At 42.9% G+C, this 24,458-nt stretch overlaps 1 protein-coding gene across 1 annotated transcript in view; it reads right to left on the reverse strand.

Annotated features, from left to right (window-relative positions):
• LOC135553390 (neurobeachin-like) overlaps positions 1-24,458 on the reverse strand; it is a 334,327-nt gene that overhangs the window by 125,434 nt on the left and 184,435 nt on the right. Inside the window, exon 41 of the mRNA XM_064985529.1 lies at positions 15,819-15,965. Coding sequence (XP_064841601.1) covers positions 15,819-15,965 — 147 coding nt within the window. The remainder of the gene's footprint in view (positions 1-15,818; positions 15,966-24,458) is intronic.

The following is a 24,458-nucleotide window of genomic DNA, read 5'->3' on the forward strand; positions in this document are numbered from 1 at the left end:
TTTGATTTATTTGATAGTGAATTATCAAATTTGAGTCTACTTCGATTTAGTCAGAGAAGATATTGAAACGATGTAATGTATAGGATGCAAATTCTACAATTTCTTCTTAATTTGGACACATGCACGGTTCTTAATTATCATGGTAACAGGTTTTCATTCAGAGCCATTATTTTTGATGCAAACTCGAATTACTCGTTCAGGTTAAATACAGGACAAGGCTCCATTATGGGTTGCACTCTGGAGGGTATAACATAGGTTACGTTGAACCAAATCGCTATTCGGCCTGTTAAACAAGCATTTTGGCCTATATACATTCTAGGCTTTTAAAACTATATGACGCTAATTTACATAAGTAATAACCATTTTAACTAAAGGCGCGTGCGGTGCAATAGGGCCAGCAGTGTCATATGGCCTATCAGAACTAAACCAGAGATGGAGGAGCGCTTGCCAATATGATGACTGGTCACTTATATGGTATTATTATTCATATTTGCATACTAATATTTTTCATAACAATTGTTTCAGTTACAATAACGACACTAGGGCCACTAAATGAGAGATACAACACCACGCCAAACTACTGTTACAATATGCATAGCATCCTAAACTAATCACATGCTTTTGAAAAACCTTTGAGGAAAAATGAAAGCGCATATATTTGTGCTGACAATATCCGTTTAGTATTTATTTACGATGGTATTTTGACCCCTGACCAGCAGACGGGATCACATGCTATCTCTGTTTCCACCCATCTTCCTCCGCATCTCCATCTCTCCTCCTGTCCTCTCCTCTCCCTCCATCCTCCATGTTCTATTTGGATCAGTATCGCTGAGGCGCGCGGCTCCTGTGATTTGTCTCGAGCTCAAATGAAAGCTTTTGAAATTGGGATATTTATCGATCGCGTGAACTCCAAAGAGCCACTTTAATGTCTCATCAATCTTAATATTGTGGTCCTCAACCAATTATGCCCGATACTGTTGCGAGATTACAAGTGGATTTTGGTTTCAATTCCCTGGGCTCTCTTTCATTGTGCTAACAGAGCGCTCAGGAATAGTGGAATCGGCTTTCCTACTCTTTCTCTCTGCCTGCCCTAGCTGCCTGTAATAAATTCTGCCTGTATTAAACTGATCTTATCTGATTACACTATCACCGTTTAGCATGTGCTTTACAAGCTGTAATAAACATGCAATATCCCGGGTCTAATGACTATCGTAGGCCTATGGAAACATATAGCCCTAATATGCCCCACAACATATTAATGAATAGATAATACACAATGCACTGACATATAATGTATAACCTATAATCAATACCTACATGTACATATAATGTCAAATTATACAAAAGGCTATAATTACTGCGATATGCTCACAGAATAGAAAGCAATGCTTTTGCAAAAGAAACGAAACGTGATCAAAACATTACTTATTATTCTAATACTCATATTTATCACTGTCATGACCATTTATTAGCCTATATAATTATCTTGTAATGACACTTGTTCTTAATGTTGTTTCCACATTTAGACACATATTAAACCCGCCCCAGGTTAGACTACATTTGAATAGAGAATTCGGCCGACGTCTCAGTAAACGGACATATATTGTTTTACAGTCGATGCTGTTGCAAGAGATTCTCATCAATCTGAAGGGTTTGTCTTTATGCAACATAAACTCTCTATTCCAAGACCTCTAGTCTACTCCCCCTCAGAGAGAAAGAGAATAATAAGACGTTGGCGGGTACGAGAACTATTGTGTTGTGGCCTAAAGGGACTCTGGTACAGAGAGAGACAATACAGCCTTAATCCACTGGATCCACCGCGCTACAGGGACGGGATTAAGCTGTAATCCCTCTAGGGATACTCCATAATTCGGAGTTAGTATTAAAACGTTTACACAACAATAATAATAAATGATACAGGTTTCCATATGCCAAAAGGACTGGATTCCGTTAATACGTGAGCTATAACGCTATATCTTTGAAGCGGTTTTCTTCGAATTTAGAAAAAGTTATAGTAGTAATAACAATAATATTATATTATATATTAACACACACACACCCAGTCCTTTTACGCAGATGTTCTTCAAAATAATATTTCAGAAACATTTCAATTGTACACGGGGCAAATCATTACATTTCTAGCAAAAATAATTCCAGCTATAATATTCCATTACATAATCCTAGTTTCTTGGTGTTCTAGTTATATTTTGTCTGTACTCTAGTCTTGAATGTCTACGGGGCTGGTAAACTGTTAAACAGTCTGGTCTGATGAAGACATTCACAGTGATGTCACTGCTGCACTGCTACACAAGGCATTCTGGGTAGTGTCATAATTAAAACAGATAATTCTCCCAAAATCTCGAATGCCCAACATGCCTCTCAAAGGCTTGAATAAGTCTAAAATGTACCTTTATATGGCACTCTTTTTTTATTAGGGCACATAGGCCATTAGGAAGCCATTAGGGAATCAGCCTAAAACAGTTCAATTTACTGTCATATATGCAAGAAATATTATAGTAGTAATTTCCTAAACATGTAATGTAGTCAGTAATATTATATGTAATTCAGAACATCCTAAGCAGTGCACTTTTTTAAAAGTATTTAAGTATTTATGACAATATTATCTTGCACTCATAAGACTAATTATTACCCATGTAAGGGCTAAAATGATGCCAGAGAGCGAGAGAGAGACAGAGAGCGACAGAGACAGAGAGAGATATGATAATGGTGCACTCCACTCATTAGGTCATGATAATGTCTCCTTGACAGAGTACAGCCAGTCTTTGACTCGTCCATTCAAAGGTCTGTCAGTTAAGATCATTAATATCGCAAGTAAAACAGTAAACAGCCACTATCAAAACACCTCCTCTCCTCTCCTCTCCTCTCCTCTCCTCTCCTCTCCTCTCCTCTCCTCTCCTCTCCTCTCCTCTCCTCTCCTCTCCTCTCGAGTTGGGTTACAGATGAGTAGACAAAAGGAGAGTGTTGATGCCAGTGAGAGCAGACGGTGTTGCCAGTGTTCAGGGGGAGTGAAACTAATCATGGGTTTGGTAACCACAGGGCAGGCCCCGCCCGGCCCATAGCTAGCTGGGCCCAGGGTAAGCCACGCCCTCTCTGGCAGCAGACACTGACCTGATGGTTGGTTGGCAGGAGGACAGAGAGAGAGGAGGAAGAGGAGGAGAGAGAAAGAGATATGGGGAGAGACAGAGTGAGAGGGCAAGAGAGAAAGATAAAGAAAGAGGAGGAGGAGAAAGGCTGTCAACACACAGGGAGGATCTCCCACTTAGACTGCTCAGGGCAGAGAGAGATAGAGTATAGATATAGAGCACACAGACTGTAGCATATAGATATAGAGTACATAGACAGAACACTACATAATGTCCAGCACTTCTGAATTGTCAGTCTGAGAAAGCTAGGGCTCCCCTGTTGGCCAGAATGTGAACATACCTTTAACTTTACCATGATGCAATATTTGAAAAAATTGTAAATGTTTTTGAAGAGTTTTTGAATGTTCCAAAAATAAATGTTTTGACCAACATTTTTAATAAGGTTGGAATTGATAATATGTTCTAAATGATGTACATATAAAGAAAGTTTCCATTTAGAATTTTCTGTACTCGTAACTGGTCCAGCTGATTTTGGATGGTGTTTCGTTATAGCAATTTTTGTTTCTTTTGCCATTTTAATTGAAAACAATCACACTAAGGTACTTCATTTTTACCCAGAAATTATTTGATATTGAGATAAAAATAGCTTGCATTGGACTTTTAAAGGGCAGTACATTTTCATTAAATAAACACAGAATGATTTATTAGACATACAGCAATGATTTAAAAATACGATTACAAAGACTGCATCGGGGCTTTAAGGACAATACCGCTCACAGCCACTACTTAAAAGCCTGATTGTACCTCTTGAGATTCTGGACAGAAGCTAGTCATTGCAGGTCTCTAAAGCTACCCCCACTTACATAGCAACACTATAGATACAATAGTCTGCAATTCGAATTCTCTTTGTCAGAATGCCAACATACCAGTAAACTATGATATTTTAAAAGAAACAGCAGCTACAGTATATCATATTTTCTTTATTATTTTATCAAGTGTTTTAGGATGAAATGTTCTCCTCAGAAAAAAACTGTTTTTTTTTACGTCTGTGAGCTTGACAGGGGAGGCACAGCAACCAGATTCTCTCTCCCTCAGTCCATTTGCTGCTTTATAATCCTTGTGATTGGAACATAGTAAACGTTTCAGGAATTTATGATGGCTGCCAGGATCCACTATTGTATTCCAGTAAAATGCTTGCATCAGGCATAAAACCACCACAGCGCTTGCTGCTCTTATTTCATGCACCAGTTGTTTGCAGCGTTCAGGCAGTGTATCAGACTTTTGAACAGCTCCTCTTGATCTATTTTCACAACCAGACTGAACTCTGGATAACTATACCTTGTGAGGCTGAGGCAATTATACCTAAAGCAGCAGAAAGCACAGTTCTGACTGGAGAGTTTGGCCCACAGAGCTGGAGCCTGGTGCCATATAACCAGGAGGTGGGTTGGAGAACATTATGAGAACACTATGAGAACACTAAAACACTATAAGGGGGTTTGGATAACTCTATTGTCAGCAGAGACAGTCCTGACTGGGCAGAGTCAGACCAATAAGGTATTTAAATAACCTAAGCTACTAGGCAGAAATAACAGTCAAATGTTTTAATGAAGACAATAAATATTACAGTTATGATTATAACTACTGTTCCCTGTAGGAGGAAACCTGCAGCAACATCGAAACGGTGTACTTGCGTGCTGTCATAGCAACCCGAGGCTCAAACCTACAGGAAACAGTGGTAACCCTGATAATGTACACTTTACACACTGCTGCAGCCCAAGGCTCAAACATGCAGGGAACTGTGGTAACCCGGACAAATGCACAACCTGCGCGGTGCCTAACACCAACTGCCGGACCCAGCCATAAGAACACTATGGGCCACACCAGGAGCAGGTAGAAGGTATTTGGGGAACCCCAACACGCTGCAGCACAGATATCACCAATCGTCATGCCCCTGAACAATACCCAAGAAGCTGCCAAACCCCTAGTGGAGTTAGCACGCACACCGCAAGGGAACCCTTCTCCTTTGCTGTCATTTGTCAGGGAGATAGCCAATGAGAAAACGTTGCTTGGAAATCGCACTACAGAGGTGGATTAGCGAAACAAACAAAAAGTTGTTCACAAACATGGATATCCTTGGTCCTATCCATATGTGCGTAAAGCGTGCACCGGACACAGGCCATACAAACTCCGTTGTTCACTGAAAGCAAACAAAGGAGGTGAGAAAAGGAACAGCTAGAAAGCCAGGGAACTGTAAGACATAAGCATAACCTTGGGAGCAAAAGCTGCATTAAGGGGTAACATCACTTTAGTGTTTCCAGGCGCGAATTCCAAACAGGAAGGGTGTACTGATAGTGAGTGGAGATCGCCAAACATGAGCAGGGCAGTCATGTAGGAAAGGACCTTCAGGTCCACAGACTTGAATCATCCAAACAGAGGGTCACACAGAGCATCCAGGACCAAAGCCAGGTTGCAGGTCTATGCCACAGGCTTAGACACCAGTCTGAGCCGACGCACACCTTTCAGAAACCGCACCACCTCGTAGAGGGCACATCTGCCGACTGTATAGTCATAATAACATTTAAGAATAATGTCAAATTCAACCTTTCAGGGACCAAACCCACAGATCCCCTATCTGTGGTAAAACTCTCCGGTGTGTCTGGGACAATAGATCCCGATGACATGGAACCCTCAATGGGTCCCCCCCCCCCCCCCAACAAGTGGATGATCTGCGAGAACCAGGGTTGTCTGGGCCAATGTAGAGCCACCAGAATCAACAACAGACTTTCCTGAGGGACCCTCTGCTCAGTGGCTTGAATCAGGTCCGCCAGAGCAAACACATAGAGACCACTGATACGCCAAAGCATCTGTTCCCAACGGAGTGCCCAGATCCCTCATCGAGAAGAACAGATGACAATGCAAGTTTTCTTGTGATGCATAAAGATCTCTGTCAGCACTGCAGAACTGGCCCAATATCTCGGCAACCACCTAGGGGTGTAGTCTCCACTCTGTAGAGATAGGACCCCCCTGGAAATTAGATCTGCACCCACGTTGAGAAACCTGGGAAGATATGTCATCCTGAGCAACAGGAAATGCACACTGCTCCATATGAGCAGATAACAGACAGATTTAGAAGAGAGAGAGAGAGACCGCGTCCTCCCTTGCCTGTTGATGTACAACACCGCCGTCTTATTGTCGGACGTTACCAACACATGCTGGCCCTCCAACATCAGGAAGGAAACGTCTAAACACTAGTAAAACAGTCAGTATCTCTAGGTAATTGATATGCAGTGCCATTTGAATTGTTGACCAAATTCCTCTTTTCGAGCAACCTACACACAGTGCTCCCCATCCCAACAGGGATGCATCTGTCGTGAACACCCTGTGGGAAACTACCCAGCCCATGAGAACCCCTTGCAACAGCAGTCACGGGTCCCTCCAAGGAGTCAACGTCCTTAGGCACAATGGGGATACCTTGACAAACGATGGCAGTGGCAACTACCGTAGTGCTAAATCTGATGCATCAACAGAAGTCCCAGAGGCACCACAGCTATCATAGAGGCCATCAGAACCAATAACTGTATGCCCGAGCGAAAAGGCATAGAGTGCCCCAGCTGAATCCGTGCCAGGAAGAACCAGAATGCGCCCCTCCTCTGTTGGGACAAAACGCACAATTCAGAAATAAGTCCAGAACCAGACCCAGAAACTGAACCCGCTAGTGAATTCATAGTGAATCACAAGTTTTCTTGTAATTCACTATGAACTCCAAAGACTGAATATGGGAAACCAGCTTGGCAGTGTGGAACCCCACCTGTTCCCTCAATCATCCAGATAGGCCACAAATCTGATCCCCTGGCATTGCACCCCATGCCAAAGCCACATCCACCACCATAGAAAAAGGGCTGGGGTGATAGGGAGAGCCCAAAAGGCAGCGCTAGAAACTCGTAGGCCACAACCTTGAAATTAAACTTCAGAAACTTTCTGTGGAGAGGATGTATAGCCACATGAAAACACTCATCCTTCAGATCTATGGACGTAAGCCAATCACTGGGACGCACCGACTGCAATAACCATTCAAGTGTAAGCATTTGAAACTTGTAAATCTTGGGGTGCTCACTTAAAACAACCAAGTCCAGGATAGGACACAACATTCCATCGCTCTTGGGAACTAAGAAGTAACAGCTGTACCAACCACTCTGTACTTCAGACACGGGAACCACCTGAATAGCCAGCTTTTGAAGGAGAGAGGAAATCTCTCAAGACAGTTACTAGGACCTCGGGGACCGTAGGCATATGGACGCCACGAAAAGTATGACGCACAGCGAACTGCAGACCGTACATCCTCGTCACCGTCCTCATCACACATGGTGAAACAGTGCGTGCCTGCCACTGGACGGAGCACGCTACCAGTCTCCCATACATTATTCCCTGAAGAGGCAGAGCACCAGCACTGTTTTTTCAGAAGCACCATGTTAGGATTAGCACCCTTGTTATCCTCTGGACTAAGTAACTTGCAAGCTTTCAATCCATTGGGCATGTGCAAATGAGCCCAGCCGCCTCCAAACCGTCTACATTCATGAATTTGCCATAACCTGGTAGCACCAGCCTGGCTCAATGAGGTGAATACCAGGTCGCCTGTAGCTCATCTGCAAAATCTTTAAATAGGGGTAAGCAACACTTCACTGCTGCAGGGACAGGAGGTAAATACCTTCCCCAAAACCTGAAGTAACTCTGCTGCAGGGGAGAAGACGGCCAATCCACCCCAGGTGATCTGCAGCCCTACAAACACAGCTTTGTCAAATGCACATTAACCACCAATGATTCACTCTCCCCTGCCGAACTGATCCGACATCCGATTCACACTGAAAACCCTCCAGAGCCAACCAGGGATAGTATATCATCTTCAGAATCCGGACTCTGAACACTGACAGAAAAACCAGAATGAGCCTCACTCGGCTGGGATGACACCCCTCTCAACTCCGACCACCTCTGCTGCTCTCTCCTGGCCTCATACAACCCCATTTCCAAGGTTACTTCACCTGAAGACCCTTCGCCAGCAACCCCAATCTTTCCCACAAAGTCAGTCCAATGACCAATAGAAGTTGAACACAGCTGGAGATAATTGTCACACAAACTGGTCCAAGGCAAAGCCTCCTGAGTGTGTTTCCACCCCAGGCAAACAGGACAGCATTCGTGAATATCTTTAGGGCACGGTCAGAGGTATAAACTTGGGTGGTTAGCCTTTTTGAACTAACTCTCACCACTGGCCATCTTACTTAAGCAAGAAAGCAGTGCCTTCAATAGCAGAGCAGAAAGTAGTGGGTTTTTAGCCAACACAAATTCTATCCAAGCAAGGAAGCATTAGCTACACAAGCAGAGCAGAAAGTAGTTAGCTTATGGGCCTCCTGGGTGGCCCAGTGGTTAAGGGCGCTGTACTGCAGCGCCAGCTGTGCCACCAGAGACCCTGGGTTTGCGCCCAGGCTCTGTCATAACCGGCCGCAACCGGGAGGTCCGTGGTCCATCCAGCCTAGTGTCGTCCGGGTTAGGGAGGGGTTGGCCGGTAGGGATATCCTTGTCTCATCGCGCACCAGCGACTCCTGTGGCAGGCCGGGCGCAGTGCGCGCTAATCTTGGTTAGACACATTGGTGAGGCTGGCTTCCGGGTTGGATGCGCGCTGTGTTAAGAAGCAGTGCGGCTTGGTTGGGTTGTGTATCGGAGGACGCATGACTTTCAACCTTCGTCTCTCCCGAGCCCGTATGGGAGTTGTAGCGATGAGACAGGGTAAAATAAAATAAACATTTTAAAATGATCTATCCATCCAGTCTGTACTGCTCTACCTCTACATCCATCCAGTCTGTACTGCTCTACCTCTACATCCATCCAGTCTGTACTGCTCTACCTCTACATCCATCCAGTCTGTACTGCTCTACCATCCATCCAGTCTGTACTGCTCTACCATCCATCCAGTCTGTACTGCTCTACCATCCATCCAGTCTGTACTGCTCTACCATCCATCCAGTCTGTACTGCTCTACCATCCATCCAGTCTGTACTGCTCTACCTCTACATCCATCCAGTCTGTACTGCTCTACCTCTACATCCATCCAGTCTGTACTGCTCTACCCATACATCCATCCAGTCTGTACTGCTCTACCCCTACATCCATCCAGTCTGTACTGCTCTATCCCTACATCCATCCAGTCTGTACTGCTCTACCTCTACATCCATCCAGTCTGTACTGCTCTACCTCTACATCTATCCAGTCTGTACTGCTCTACCATCCATCCAGTCTGTACTGCTCTACCATCAATCCAGTCTGTACTGCTCTACCTCTACATCCATCCAGTCTGTACTGCTCTACCCCTACATCCATCCAGTCTGTACTGCTCTACCTCTACATCCATCCAGTCTGTACTGCTCTACCTCTACATCCATCCAGTCTGTACATCTCAGGACCTGATAGAACAGTGTGGCTCAGTTGGTCGATGAGGATGCATGCAATGCAACGATTGTGAGTTTGATTCCTGCTGGGGGCCACCCATTTAAAAATGTATGCACACACTATGGATAAAAGTGTCTGCTTAATTGCATTTATTAATATTATATTACATGTTTCACTGTAGCCCTGCCAGCTGTATGAACTCTCCTGCCTGCCTGGCACAGTTCAGATGAAAACTCCAAGCCTCCAAGATAAAATTTGTTTTAAATGTCATTATTTAAACATGCAATTTATTTTCTGGACATTCAGACATCATGTCATGGAACCGCTCTTATTAACAGACCCTTTCGTCTGCATGGATGTGTCCCAAATGACACCCTTTTCCTATATAATGCAGACGTTTGACCAGATTACTATGGACCCTGGTTAAAAGTCGTGCACTATAAAAAGGAATAGGGTGCCATTTGGGGTGTAGCCCATGACTCAGTGTTCCAATGAAAATAAAATGTATAGATATCAAACAACCATCTCATATGTTTTAATAAGCAATTGTGATTAGTTTATTTCAATATTTATTTCTACTGAGGAGGTTGATTCAAGTAATTTTCATTCATTCTTTTGTTTTCATAGTTTCTCTGTCTGTTATAATCAGTAAGATTATGGGTTAATAGTTCAGTTTGTCAGGTTAGGTAAATGTTAGTTTAGCCACTGATTGTCTGGGCCATTTAGAAGGGGAATGGTGACATACAGTGCCTTCTGAAAGTATTCAGATCCCTTGACTTTGTCCAAATTTTGTTACATTACAGCCTTACTCTAAAATTTATTAATTATATGTTTTTCCTCAACACTCTACACACAGTACCCCATAATGACAAAGCGAAAACAGGTTGTTAGAATCTTTGCAAATGTATTAAAAATAGAAAACAGAAACACTGTATTTACATAAGTATTCAGACCTTTTGCTATGAGACTCAAAGTTGAGCTCAGGTGCATCCTGTTTCCATTGATCTCCTTGAGATGTTTCTACAACATTATTGGAGTCCACCTGTGGTAAATTCAATTGAGTGGACATGATTTGGAAAGGCACACACCTGTTTATTTATACAACGGGTAGGTCTAATTCTGAATGTTGATTGGTTAAAACCGCATTCCAGCCAGTGTCTATTCCACAAACTGCCACCGGCTAAATCTATGTCGTTAAAATACCTATTTACTCTGTTCCATCTGACTGTGCTATCCACTGTCTCATCAGCCCAGCCAGGCAACTTATAAACTTGATCTCCACTTTAGCATCTAGACATTATCTCACATTTCTTTTAGACTAACATTTTGTTTTCAACAGCTGAGATTTGTATAAACCTTGCTGTCCGCCTCTCCAACATTTACAACATTGTTTAGATTTTCAAATTCGATGTCCTGCTGTCCGGGACAAGAAAGACTGGCAGGCAGCATTTCTCAGCCAGTCGAAATACATATATACAAAAAAAGGTCAATTGAAAAAAGGTCAAATAAAACATAGCTAATTTGCAGTCTTTCCAGCTTCAGTTTCAAGCGATCATGTTACTGTTGCTGTGTTGCTGGCTAGCTCCTCTGAACAAGTGTCAACAGCGAGCACATTTTCTATGCCAGGTGAAATCGCACCTCATTACCTCATTGTCACTAGAAAACAGCTTAAACAAATGCAAATGCAGCTACTTTTCTGTTATTCTGACTGCACTTATTGACGTGACTGTAAGTTAGCAGTAGTTGGCTAGGTAGCAGGCAAGGTATAAGAATGTTGCCAGCCATTATAGCAATGGAACATTTAGAACACTTCGTCGACTTCGTCTAGGCCCTAACAACTCCGTGCTAATATATCCTCCAAACACCGGCATTATCACTAAAATATGGTCCCACAGTTGATAGTGCATATCGGAGCAAAAACCAAGCCATGAGGTCGAAGGAATTGTCCATAGAGCTCCGAGACAGGATTGCGTCAAGTGACAGATCTGGGGAAGGGTACCAAAACATTTCTGCAGCATTGAAGGTCCCCAAGAACACAGTGGCCTCCATCATTCTTAAATGGAAGAAGTTTGGAACCACCAAGACTCTTCCTTGAGCTGGCCGCCCGGCCAAACAGAGCAATGGGGGAGAAGGACCTTAGTCAGGGAGGTGACCAAGAATCTGATGGTCACTGACAGAGCTCTAGAGATCCTCTGTGGAGATGGGAGAACCTTCCAGAAGGACAACCATCTCTGCAGCACTCCACCAATCAGGCCTTTATGGTAGAGTGGCCAGACCGAAGCCACTCTTCAGTAAAAGGCACATGACAGCCCACTTGGAGTTTGCTAAAATGCACCTAAAGACTCTCAGACCATGAGAAACAAGATTCGGTTTTCTGGTTAAACCAAGATTGAACTCTTTGACCTGAAAGCCAAGCATCACGTTTGGAGGAAACCTGGCACCATGCCTACAGTGAATGTTTTTTTTAACCTGATCGAAGACCTGAAAGTAGCTGTGCAGCAACACTCCCCATCTCCCCATCCCGTATATATATATATATATATATATATATATATATATATATTTACATCTTTCTTCGCATATCTTTTATATGTTTCCTTTTCCAAAAACTCACCTTCAAAACACTCTCCTGCAACGCGCCTCACAATAGAAGCTAACCAGAAGCTAGCCAGAAGCTAGCCAATTCACTGGCTAATGTTAGTTTTCAGCTAACCACGGTTGATGGTCATCAGCTATCCTTTAGCTCGAAAAGCTATCGGCAGTTTTGTACAACGCGACCGGACCTATTTTTCTCTCCATATCCCCGGATTTCAACCAAAAGCTCTGGACATTTACACCTGGATCTCGCAGCTAGTTCGCTGCTATCCGTGTGACTATTGGCTTACGACGATCTCGGAGCAAACATAAATTATTCCGGAGCTAGCCAGCTGGAGAGTTCCATCAGCCACACCTGGGCTACAATCACTTATCCGTACCAGTTTTACTGCCGACGCGGAGCCCCACCGGGCCTTCACGACTGGACTACCGACGTTATCTGCCCGAGGGAATTATCCAACTGGCCCCTCTGTCGCGACCTTACCTGAACGCCCATCTGAGTCCATCTAATCGTTAGCTGTCTTATCGGCTGCTCTCTGAATAGATCTATCGGAAAAATGTTCTTGGGTCACTATAACTATATCTATTTAGCCAATTGGATTGATCCCCTCTACCACACGGAACCCCACTAATCTACCGACGGAAACGCACGAGGTGGCTAAAAACAGACCTCCATCCAATGCTAGCTTGCTACCGATGGCCCGGCCTAGCTGTCTGAATCGCCGTTACCCCAACCAACCTCACTACTCACTGGACCCTTATGATCACTCGACTAAGCATGCCTCTCCTTAAATATGCCTTGTCCATTGCTTTTCTAATTAGTGTTTATTGGCTTAATTCACTGTAGCGCCTCTAGCCCTGCTCATTATACCTTATCCAACCTTTCAGTTCCACCACCCACACATGTGGTGACATCACCAGGTTTCAATTATGTTTCTAGAGACAATAGCTCTCTCATCATCACTCAATACTTAGGTTTCCCTCCACTGTATTCACATCCTACCATACCTTGTCTGTACGTTATACCTTGAAGCTGTTTTATCGCCCCCAGAAACCTCCTTTTACTCTCTGTTCCGGACGTTCTAGACAACCAATTTTCATAGCTTTTAGCCGTACCCTTATCCTACTCCTCCTCTGGCGATTAAGCGGTGAATCAAAGCCCTGCAGTGCCTAGCTCCACTCCTATTCCCCAGGCGTTCTCTTTTGATGACTTCTGTAACCGTAATAGCCTTGGTTTCATGTATGTCAACATTAGAAGCCTCCTCCCTAAGTTTGTTTTATTCACTGCTTTAGCACACTCTGGCAACCCGGATGTTTTAGCCGTGTCTGAATCCTGGCTTAGGAAGACCACCAAAAATTCTGAAATCTTCATCCCTAACTACAACATTTTCAGACCTTTCTAAGGTCTTCGAAAGCCAAGTCAACAAAAAGATTACCGACCATTTCGAACCCCACCATACCTTCTCCGCTATGCAATCTGGTTTCAGAGCTGGTCATGAGTGCACTTCAGCCACGCTCAAGGTCCTAAACGATATCTTAACCGCCATCAATAAGAAACAATACTGTGCAGCCGTATTCATTGATCTAGCCAAGGCTTTCGACTCTGTCAATCACCACATCCTCATCGGCAGACTAGATAGCCTTGGTGTCTCAAATGATTGCCTCGCCTGGTTCACCAATTACTTTTCTGATAGAGTTCAGTGTGTCAAATCGGCCTGTTGTCCAGGCCTCTGACGGTCTCTATGGGGGTGCCTCAGGGTTAAATTCTTGGACTGACTCTCTTCTCTGTATACATCAATGATGTCGCTCTTGCTGCTGGTGAGTCTCTGATCCACCTCTACGCAGACGACACCTTTCTGTATACTTCTGGCCCTTCTTTGGACACTGTGTTAACAACCCTCCAGACGATCTTCAATGCCATACAACTCTCCTTCCGTGGCCTCCAATTGCTCTTAAATACAAGTAAAACTAAATGCATGCTCTTCAACCGATCGCTGCCTGCACCTGCCCGCCCGTCCAACATCACTACTTTGGACGGTTCTGACTTAGAATATGGGGACAACTACAAATACCTAGGTGTCTGGTTAGACTGTAAATGCTCCTTCCAGACTCACAATCCGTTTTGTCACCAAAGCCCCATATAATACCCACCACTGCGACCTGTACGCTCTCGTTGTCTGGCCCTCGCTTCATACTCGTCGCCAAAACCACTGGCTCCAGGTCATCTACAAGACCCTGCTAGGAAAGGTCCCCCCTTATCTCAGCTCGCTGGTCACCATAGCAGCACCTACCTGTAGCACGTGCTCCAGCAGGTATATCTCTCTGGTCACCCCCAAAACCAATTCTTCTTTTGGCCGCCTCTCTTTCCAGTTCTCTGCTGCCAATGACTGGAACGAACTACAAAAATCTCTGAAACTGAAAACACTTATCTCCCTCACTAGCTTTAAGTACCAGCTGTCAGAGCAACTCACAGATTACTACAAATGTACATATAGCCCATCTATAATTTAGCCCAAACAACTACCTCTCCCCCTACTGTATTTATTTATTTTGCTCCTTTGCATCCCATTATTTCTCTCTACTTTGCACATTCTTCCACTGAAAATCTACCATTCCAGTGTTTTACTTGCTATATTGTATTTACTTCGCCACCATGGCCTTTTTTTTGCATTTACCTCGCTTATTTCACCTCATTTGCTCACATTGTATATAGACTTATTATTGACTTATTATTGACTGTTTGTTTTCCTCCATGTGTAACTCTGTGTTGTTGTATGTATCGAACTGCTTTGCTTTATCTTGGCCAGGTCGCAATTGTAAATGAGAACTTGTTCTCAACTTGCCTACCTGGTTAAATAAAGGTGAAATAAAAATAAGAATAACAATTAAAAATCTAACCTGACAGAGCTTGAGAGGATCTGCAGAGAAGAATGGGAGAAATACAGGTGTGCCAAGTTGATAGCGTCATACCCAAGAAGACTCAAGGCTGTAATCGCTGCCAAAGGTGCTTCAACAAAGTAAAGGGTCTGAATGTTTCCATTTAACATTTTTTATAAATTAGCAAAAATGACTTAAAACCTGTTTTTGCTTTGTCATTATGGGGTATTGTGTGTAGATTGATGATTGATGAAAAAATACAACATAATCCCTTTTAGAATAAGGCTGTAAGTTAAGAGGTCTGAATACTTCCCAAATGCACTGTAGGGTACATTCCAAATGGCACCCTATTGCACTACTTTTGACCAAAGTACTATGTGCCCTAATCAAAAGTAGTGCACTAACTAAATAATAGGGTGCCATTTGATACGCAGTCATGTTCAGATTGATCATCCTTCCAGAATCAATATAGTTTAACTTGGACTGAGATGACTGACTGACCTCTGGAGACAAACAGGCGAGGAAGGAACGGCGCTGGAGAACCAAAACAACACAGAACGGTTTGTTTCACACACACACTATCACACAGGAACTACACGTTCATCTGAACACCTTGGAAACATTGTCCAGATCCACTTACACTGCCAAACACATAAACCATGACCCAAACATAGGATAAATATGTGCGTGTGTGTGTGTGTATGTGTATGTGTATGTGTATGTGTATGTGTGTGTGTGTGTGTGTGTGTCTGTGTGTGTGTGTGTGTGTGTGTGTGTGAGTGCGTGTTTGTGTATGTGTCTCACCAGCCAGGTTGTCCATCTCTTTCTCCTGCAGCAGACTGGCAGTGTCATCGTCTCCATCCAACATCAGGTCCGTCTCTGGGCTCTGATTGGCTACTGTCTGGCTGTGGAAGCCCTTCTTCGACTTGACCAACTCATCCTCCTTGCTGCCTGGAGGGGGAGTGGGGTGGGGCAGAAAGACAAAACAGTAGGAACAGTCAGTCAGAGAACAGTCAGAACAGAGGGTGGCGAGAGAGGAATAGTCAGAGAAATCTGAAAACAGTCAGAACAGTCAGACAACAGCCAGGAAACATTCAGACAGCTAAACATCTCAACCCTGAACCCTAAAGAGCAGATTCAAATCAGTGTGGAAAGATAAGGAGATGAAAAATGCTTTCAAGTGTCACATCAGTGGAGCCAAAGGGGAATCTGGTTTTGATAGTTTTCTAAAACGCATACCATAACATCCGGCAAGCTACAAAAGTCTGGATTTATCCAGTACCCACAATCTCTACATGAAACATCCAATGATGACTGACTTGGAGTAAAAAGAAGTGTACTGTAGTATTTCATAACTATTGACATCAGAACCCACAGTGAACATTTGAACAGATTTAATACATTTCCAGCATCTAAACTGATAGGCTGTTTCAGCGTTTGTTGTCAGACAAGATAAACTATGAAACACTGTTTTCTCTATAGAAAGCGGCAACAGAGTGCTGAGAATATATCTCCTTCTTAGAGTCTTTTGGAACTGTATCTATCGGCTGCTTCTTTCAGAGCTCAGACAGAACCACACTGAACAAACAGATCCATTAAGAGACTGGTAACACCAACACATCTCATCATACGGCCATAGAGGAACAGTCTAGTGGAACAGGACCATCCCTCTACAGGCTGTCCCACCTTAAAGTTCACCCACACTATACAGTACATACAGACTATACAGTACATACGGACTATACAGTACATCCACACCATACAGTACATACACACCATACAGTACATCCACACCATACAGTACATCCACACCATACAGTACATCCACACCATACAGTACATACAGACTATACAGTACATACAGACTGTACAGTACATCCACACCATACAGTACATCCACACCATACAGTACATACATACTATACAGTACATCCACAGCATACAGTACATCCACACCATACAGTACATACAGACTATACAGTACATCCACAGCATATAGTACATACACACCATACAGTACATACAGACTATACAGTACATCCACACCATAAAGTACATAGACTATACAGTACATCCACACCATACAGTACACACGGACTATACAGTACATCCACACCATACCGTACATACAGACTATACAGTACATCCACACCATACAGTACATACAGACTATACAGTACATCCACACCATACAGTACATTCACACCATACAGTACATACACACCACAGTACATACACACCATACAGTACATACAGACTATACAGTACATCCACACCATACAGTACATACGGACTATACAGTACATCCACACCATACAGTACATCCACACCATACAGTACATACACACCATACAGTACATACAGACTATACAGTACATCCACACCATACAGTACATCCACACCATACAGTACATCCACACCATACAGTACATCCACACCATACAGTACATACAGACTATACAATACATCCACACCATACAGTACATACGGACCATACAGTACATCCACACCATACAGTACATCCACACCATACAGTACATCCACACCATACAGTACATACAGACTATACAGTACATCCACACCATACAGTACATCCACACTATACAGTACATCCACACTATACAGCACATCCACACCATACAGTACATACAGACTATGCAGTACATCCACACTATACAGTACATACAGACTATGCAGTACATCCACACCATAGAGTATGCACAGACTACACAGTACATCCACACCATACAGTACATACAGACTATGCAGTACATCCACACCATACAGTACATCCACACTATGCAGTACATCCACACCATGCAGTACATCCACACTATGCAGTACATCCACACCATGCAGTACATCCACACTATGCAGTACAGCCACACCATGCAGTACATCCACACCATGCAGTACATCCACACCATGCAGCACATCCACACCATACAGTACATCCACACCATACAGTACATACAGACTATACAGTACATCCACACCATACAGTACATCCACACCATACAGTACATCCACACCATACAGTACATACAGACTATACAGTACATCCACACCATACAGTACATACGGACTATACAGTACATCCACACCATACAGTACATACAGACTATACAGCACATACAGACTATACAGTACATCCACACCATACAGTACATCCACACCATACAGCACATACAGACTATACAGTACATCCACACCATACAGCACATACAGACTATACAGTACATCCACACCATACAGCACATACAGACTATACAGTACATCCACACCATACAGCACATAGACTATACAGTACATCCACACCATACAGTACATACAGACTATACAGTACATCCACACCATACAGTACATCCACACCATACAGTACATACACACCATACAGTACATACAGACTATACAGTACATCCACACCATACAGTACATACGGACTATACAGTACATCCACACCAAACAGTACATACAGACTATACAGTACATCCACACCATACAGTACATCCACACCATACAGTACATCCACACCATACAGTACATCCACACCATACAGTACATCCACACCATACAGCACATCCACACCATACAGCACATACACACCATACAGTACATCCACACCATACAGTACATCCACACCATACAGTACATCCACACCATACAGTACATCCACACCATACAGTACATCCACACCATACAGTACATCCACACCATACAGTACATACACACCATACAGTACATACACACCATACAGTACATACGGACTATACAGTACATCCACACCAAACAGTACATACAGACTATACAGTACATCCACACCATACAGTACATCCACACCATACAGCACAGACTATACAGTACATCCACACCATACAGTACATAGACTATACAGTACATCCACACCATACAGTACATCCACACCATACAGCACATACAGACTATACAGTACATCCACACCATACAGCACATACAGACTATACAGTACATCCACACCATACAGCACATAGACTATACAGTACATCCACACCATACAGCACAGACTATACAGTACATCCACACCATACAGTACATAGACTATACAGTACATCCACACCATACAGTACATCCACACCATACAGCACATACAGACTATACAGTACATCCACACCATACAGCACATACAGACTATACAGTACATCCACACCATACAGCACAGACTATACAGTACATCCACACCATACAGCACAGACTATACAGTACATCCACACCATACAGTATGTACATACTATACAGTACGTACAGACTAGAGGTCGACCGATTAATCGGAATGGACGATTAATTATGGCCGATATCAAGTTTTCATAACAATCGGAAATCTGTATTTAAAAAAACATTTTTTTTACACCTTTATTTAACTAAGCAAGTCAGTTAAGAACACATTCTTATTTTCAATGACGGCCTAGGAACGGTGGGTTAAATCAAATCAAATCAAATTTTATTTGTCACATACACATGGTTAGCAGATGTTAATGCGAGTGTAGCGAAATGCTTGTGCTTCTAGTTCCGACAATGCAGTAATAACCAACAAGTAATCTAACTAACAATTCCTAATCTACTGTCTTATACACAGTGTAAAGGGGATAAAGAATATGTACATAAGGATATATGAATGAGTGATGGTACAGAGCAGCATAGGCAAGATACAGTAGATGGTATCGAGTACAGTATATACATGTGAGATGAGTATGTAAACAAAGTGGCATAGTTAAAGTGGCTAGTGATACATGTATTACATAAGGATGCAGTCGATGATATAGAGTACAGTATATACGTATGCATATGAGATGAATAATGTAGGGTAAGTAACATTATATAAGGTAGCATTGTTTAAACTGCCTTGTTCAGAGGCAGAATGACAGATTTTTACCTTGTCAGCTCGGGGATTTGTTTTTGCAACCTTCCGGTTACTAGTCCAACGCTCTAACCACCTGCCTTACATTGCACTCCACGAGGAGCCTGCGTGGCAGGCTGACTACCTGTTACGCGAGGGCAGCAAGAAGCCAAGGTAAATTGCTAGCTAGCATTAAACTTATCTTATAAAAAACAATGAATCTTAACATAATCACTAGTTAACTACACATGGTTGATGCTATTACTAGTTTATCTAGCGTGTCCTGCGTTACATATAATCGATGCGGTGCCTGTTAATTTCTCATCGAATCACAGCCTACTTCAACAAACGGGTGATGATTTAACAAGCGCATTTGCGAAAAAAGCACCGTCGTTGCATCAATGTACCTAACCATAAACATCATTGCCTTTCTTTAAAATCAATACACAAGTATATATTTTTAAACCTTCATATTTAGTTAATATTGCCTGCTAACATGAATTTCTTATAACTAGGGAAATTGTGTCACTTCTCTTGCGTTCCGTGCAAGCAGTCAGGGTATATGCAGCAGTTTGGGCCACCAGTTTGGGCCACATTGCGAATTGTGTGAAGTCCATTTATTCCTAACAAAGGCCGTAATTAATTTGCCAGAATTGTACATAATTATGACATAACATTGAAGGTTGTGCAATGGAACAGCAATATTTAGACTTATGGATGCCACCCGTTAGATCAAATACAGTTTCGTATTTCACTGAAAGACGTTTTGTTTTTGAAATGATAGTTTCCGTATTTGACCATATTAATGACCAAAGGCTCGTATTTCTGTTTTAACTAAGTCTATGATTTGATATTTGATATTGCGATATATTCTGACTGAGCAATGCGTTTGCCAGCAGCTCTTCGCAATTCTTAGCATTGCGATGTTTATGACTTCAAGCCTATCAATTCCTGAGATTAGGCTTGTGTAACTGATGTGAAATGGCTAGCTAGTTAGCGGGGTGCACGCTAATAGCGTTTCAAACGTCACTCGCTCTGAGACTTGGAGTCGTTGTTCCCCTTGCTCTGCATGGGTAACGCTGCTTCGAGGGTGGCTATTGTCGATGTGTTCCTGGTTCGAGCCCAGGTAGGAGCGAGGAGAGGGACGGAAGCTATACTGTTGCACTGTCAATACTAAAGTGCCTATAAGAACATCCAATAGCAATAATGGGAATATTGAAGACTCATGTTAAAAGGAACCACCTGCTTTCATATGCTCTCATGTTCTGAGCAAGGAACTTAAACATTAGCTTTTTTACATGGCACATATTGCACTTTTACTTTCTTCTCCAACACTTTGTTTTTGCATTATTGAAACCAATTTGAACATGTTTTATTATTTATTTGAGGCTAAATTGATATTATTGATGTATTATATGAAGTTAAAATAAGTGTTCATTCAGTATTGTTGTAATTGTCATTATTACAAATAATATAAAATAAATATAGTCAGATTAATCAGTATCGGTGTAACGGTTTTCTTCCTATTCTGACGAGGAGTATGAAGTATCGGACCAATGCGCAGCGTGGTAAGTGTTCATGTTATTTATTGGAACAGAAACACTAAACAAAATAACAAAGAGAGTGAAACGAAAACGAAACAGTCCTGTAAGGTGCAGCAACACAAAACAACTACCCACAACCCATAGTGGGAAAACAGGCTGCCTAAGTATGGTTCTCAATCAGAGACAACGATTGCCAGCTGCCTCTGATTGGGAACCATACCAGGCCAAACACATAGAAATAGAAAACATAGAACACAAAACATAGAATGCCCACCCCAACTCACACCCTGACCAAACTAAAATAGAGACATAAAAAAGGAACTAAGGTCAGGACGAGACAATCAGCTTTTTTTGATTCTCCAATAATCGGTATCGGCGTTGAAAAATCATAATCGGTCGACCTCTAGTACAAACTATACAGTACATCCACACCATACAGTACCTACAGACTATACAGTACATCTAAATGCCTTAAACTGCCTTCATCAAGTTATTTCAGCCGCAGCTCAACCCCTAGCCCAAACCCACCCCAGACCAGCCCAACCCATCCCAAGAACAATACTAGCCCCAGCCCAACCCCAGCCCAAACTCAACCCCAACCCTAGCCCTACCCCTACCCCAACCCAACCCATACCTACACCACCCACCCCAACCCCAACCCTAGCCCTAACCCCACCCTAACCCCAGCCCCAACCCAACCCTAGCTCCAGCTCAACCCCACCCCAAGCTCAGCCCAAACCCAGCATGCCAGCTAAACCCATCCCCATCCCCAGCACACGCCTGCTACACATGACCTCACAGAGATGCCTGTGAGGATTTGTCTTCTTTAAGGTCATACAGTATCTGTGAGAAACAGGAACTCTCTGTATGTGTAAGAAAAGCAGCAGAACACGTCTGGAAAAATGGGAGGTGTCTGACACTCGTCTGCCATGTTTTCTCTCAGCGAGGCTCTCAGTATGCCTGGCGCTCCTAGAAGGAACAAGCACCTTGTCTTGAAGAGGTCTCCTGCAACTGTTGTCAGCACGATTACTGTGAAAAAAGCAGCTTCCTGCTCTGTCTCATGTCTGGAGAGCTTTCATCAGACGCATGGAAGAAGTTGGAGTGTTTCGGAAGTGAATTCTGTGTAGCGTTAAAGAAAGGCCAGAGCCATCTAGCAGCCAGCCAGCAGCCAGCCACTCGTCTAGCATCAAAGAGAAGAGAGTGAAACTTAAAACTGTAATTCAGTAAAGCGTCATTATCCTTCATAGGGTCAACGAGGGGAAGCTGAGCAGAGAAGCTGACTCTCTGATTGGCACGATGTAGCAGAGGACCCGAGTGGGAACTAGACTAAATAAACCATGCTGATTTCTACAGGCATGCCATCAACATCAATAAGAGAGAATGAGAGCGAGCGAGCAACAGAGAGAGCAAGAGAAAGAGAGAGAGAAAAGGAGAGCAAAAAAAAGTGTGAGAGGAGGGGACCGAGCAAACTGCTTTGTCCACAATGCAATTTAGTTATCAAGGGGTAAAATATAGGGTTATAAATAATCAGAAAAAAAGAAGCAGGACAGGGAGAGAAAATGTGCTGACATGAAAAGCCATCTTGTCATGAGTGATAGCCACTCCACTCAGAGATGTTCCCTAATCAAAGCGGGCGGTGAGATAGATGGCCGTTTGTCAACATTAAGATCTGACAGCGCTGAGGTGTCAAGGCTGCCTCGTTAGAAAGCTTTTAAATCCTCCTCCTTTCCCTTCACAACACACGGAGGAGGGGGAAAGAGATTGGGACACTTTGTTTCTACCATAATTCATTTCTTTAGTCTGTGACCTAAACAGGACATCATCCCAAAGACCCTAACCCTGTGGCACAAATAGCAGCACCATCACAAACTCTACCTGCAGCAGGGTTAACCAATATAATACTTCTCTTTCTACACTCCAATCACCTAAGGCCTTCTGCAAATAATTTGGGATGGAACAACGTATTAAAGCCAATCCAAAATAAGTATAATTTTAACTTAAAACATTTTAACATTGATATTGTGTTTTTATATAGGAAGAATGCCAAAGGAAGAATGCCAAATATAAGGTTTATGATTCAGAATCAACAAGAAAAGAAAAGAAAAGCATTGAAGATAGAGAGTGAGGGAGAGGGAGAGACCGGGAGTAGAAGAGAGAGGGAGAGAGAGAAAAAGGAGGAGAGAGCAAGAGGAGGAGGAAGAGAGAGCAAAAATGTCACCCATTCCCTATCGCCATGTCAACAGGACAGACTGACACATTTTCAATGTTTCCACTACGAGGACATTTCCCTCCCAGTCCGAGGGTGATGATAGCAAGTGGATGTGGGCTTTCAGCTTTGGTCAAATAAAGTTTACAATCTCAGAGAAGGGAAATATTTTAGTGTTCAGTAGTTTTACTGTTCAATGTGGAATAGATAATAGTTGATAGGCTTCTAAAAAAGAAGCAAAGGCTCAAACTGTGATATAATGGTCCATGTTTTATATATTGGGAGAACCCTGAAGTATTCTATGGTATGAGCCTTTCATTTTTATAGCCTCAGTCAGAGTCAAGGAGCATGTGTTTTTCTTGGTCTCCTACGTCTCATAAGCCCCAACCTCTCGCTCCTCAAGGAGAAACTCTATCACATGTTGTTTCACTTAACAGCCTACTCTGCTACAGTACATTTCCCAACAGAGGAATAAGTCTAATGGCAAATATACTTTAGAATAATTCAATATATACAACCATAAATAAAAGATGAAACATTAGAATTACAGTGGAGCAAATATTGTACATAAATTACACAAACTGGATCAAACAAAATGGGCAATACTGCTATGCAGGACATGTATATTTACTGCAAAAGAAACAGTCTGAACATCCATCATTTATGTTTTGGAAAGTCATTAAAAAAGCTTTATGTTGTGTGTTCGTCCACCACACTAGCGACCTGACCAGAACCGTTTTGGAGAGAACTGTTCCTCCTATTCCTCCACGCTACCAACACAGATCCCGCCCAGAACAGCGAAATCGGAGACAGATGCAAAG

This window comes from Oncorhynchus masou, chromosome 13, assembly GCF_036934945.1.
Source record: "Oncorhynchus masou masou isolate Uvic2021 chromosome 13, UVic_Omas_1.1, whole genome shotgun sequence".
NCBI lineage: Eukaryota > Metazoa > Chordata > Actinopteri > Salmoniformes > Salmonidae > Oncorhynchus > Oncorhynchus masou.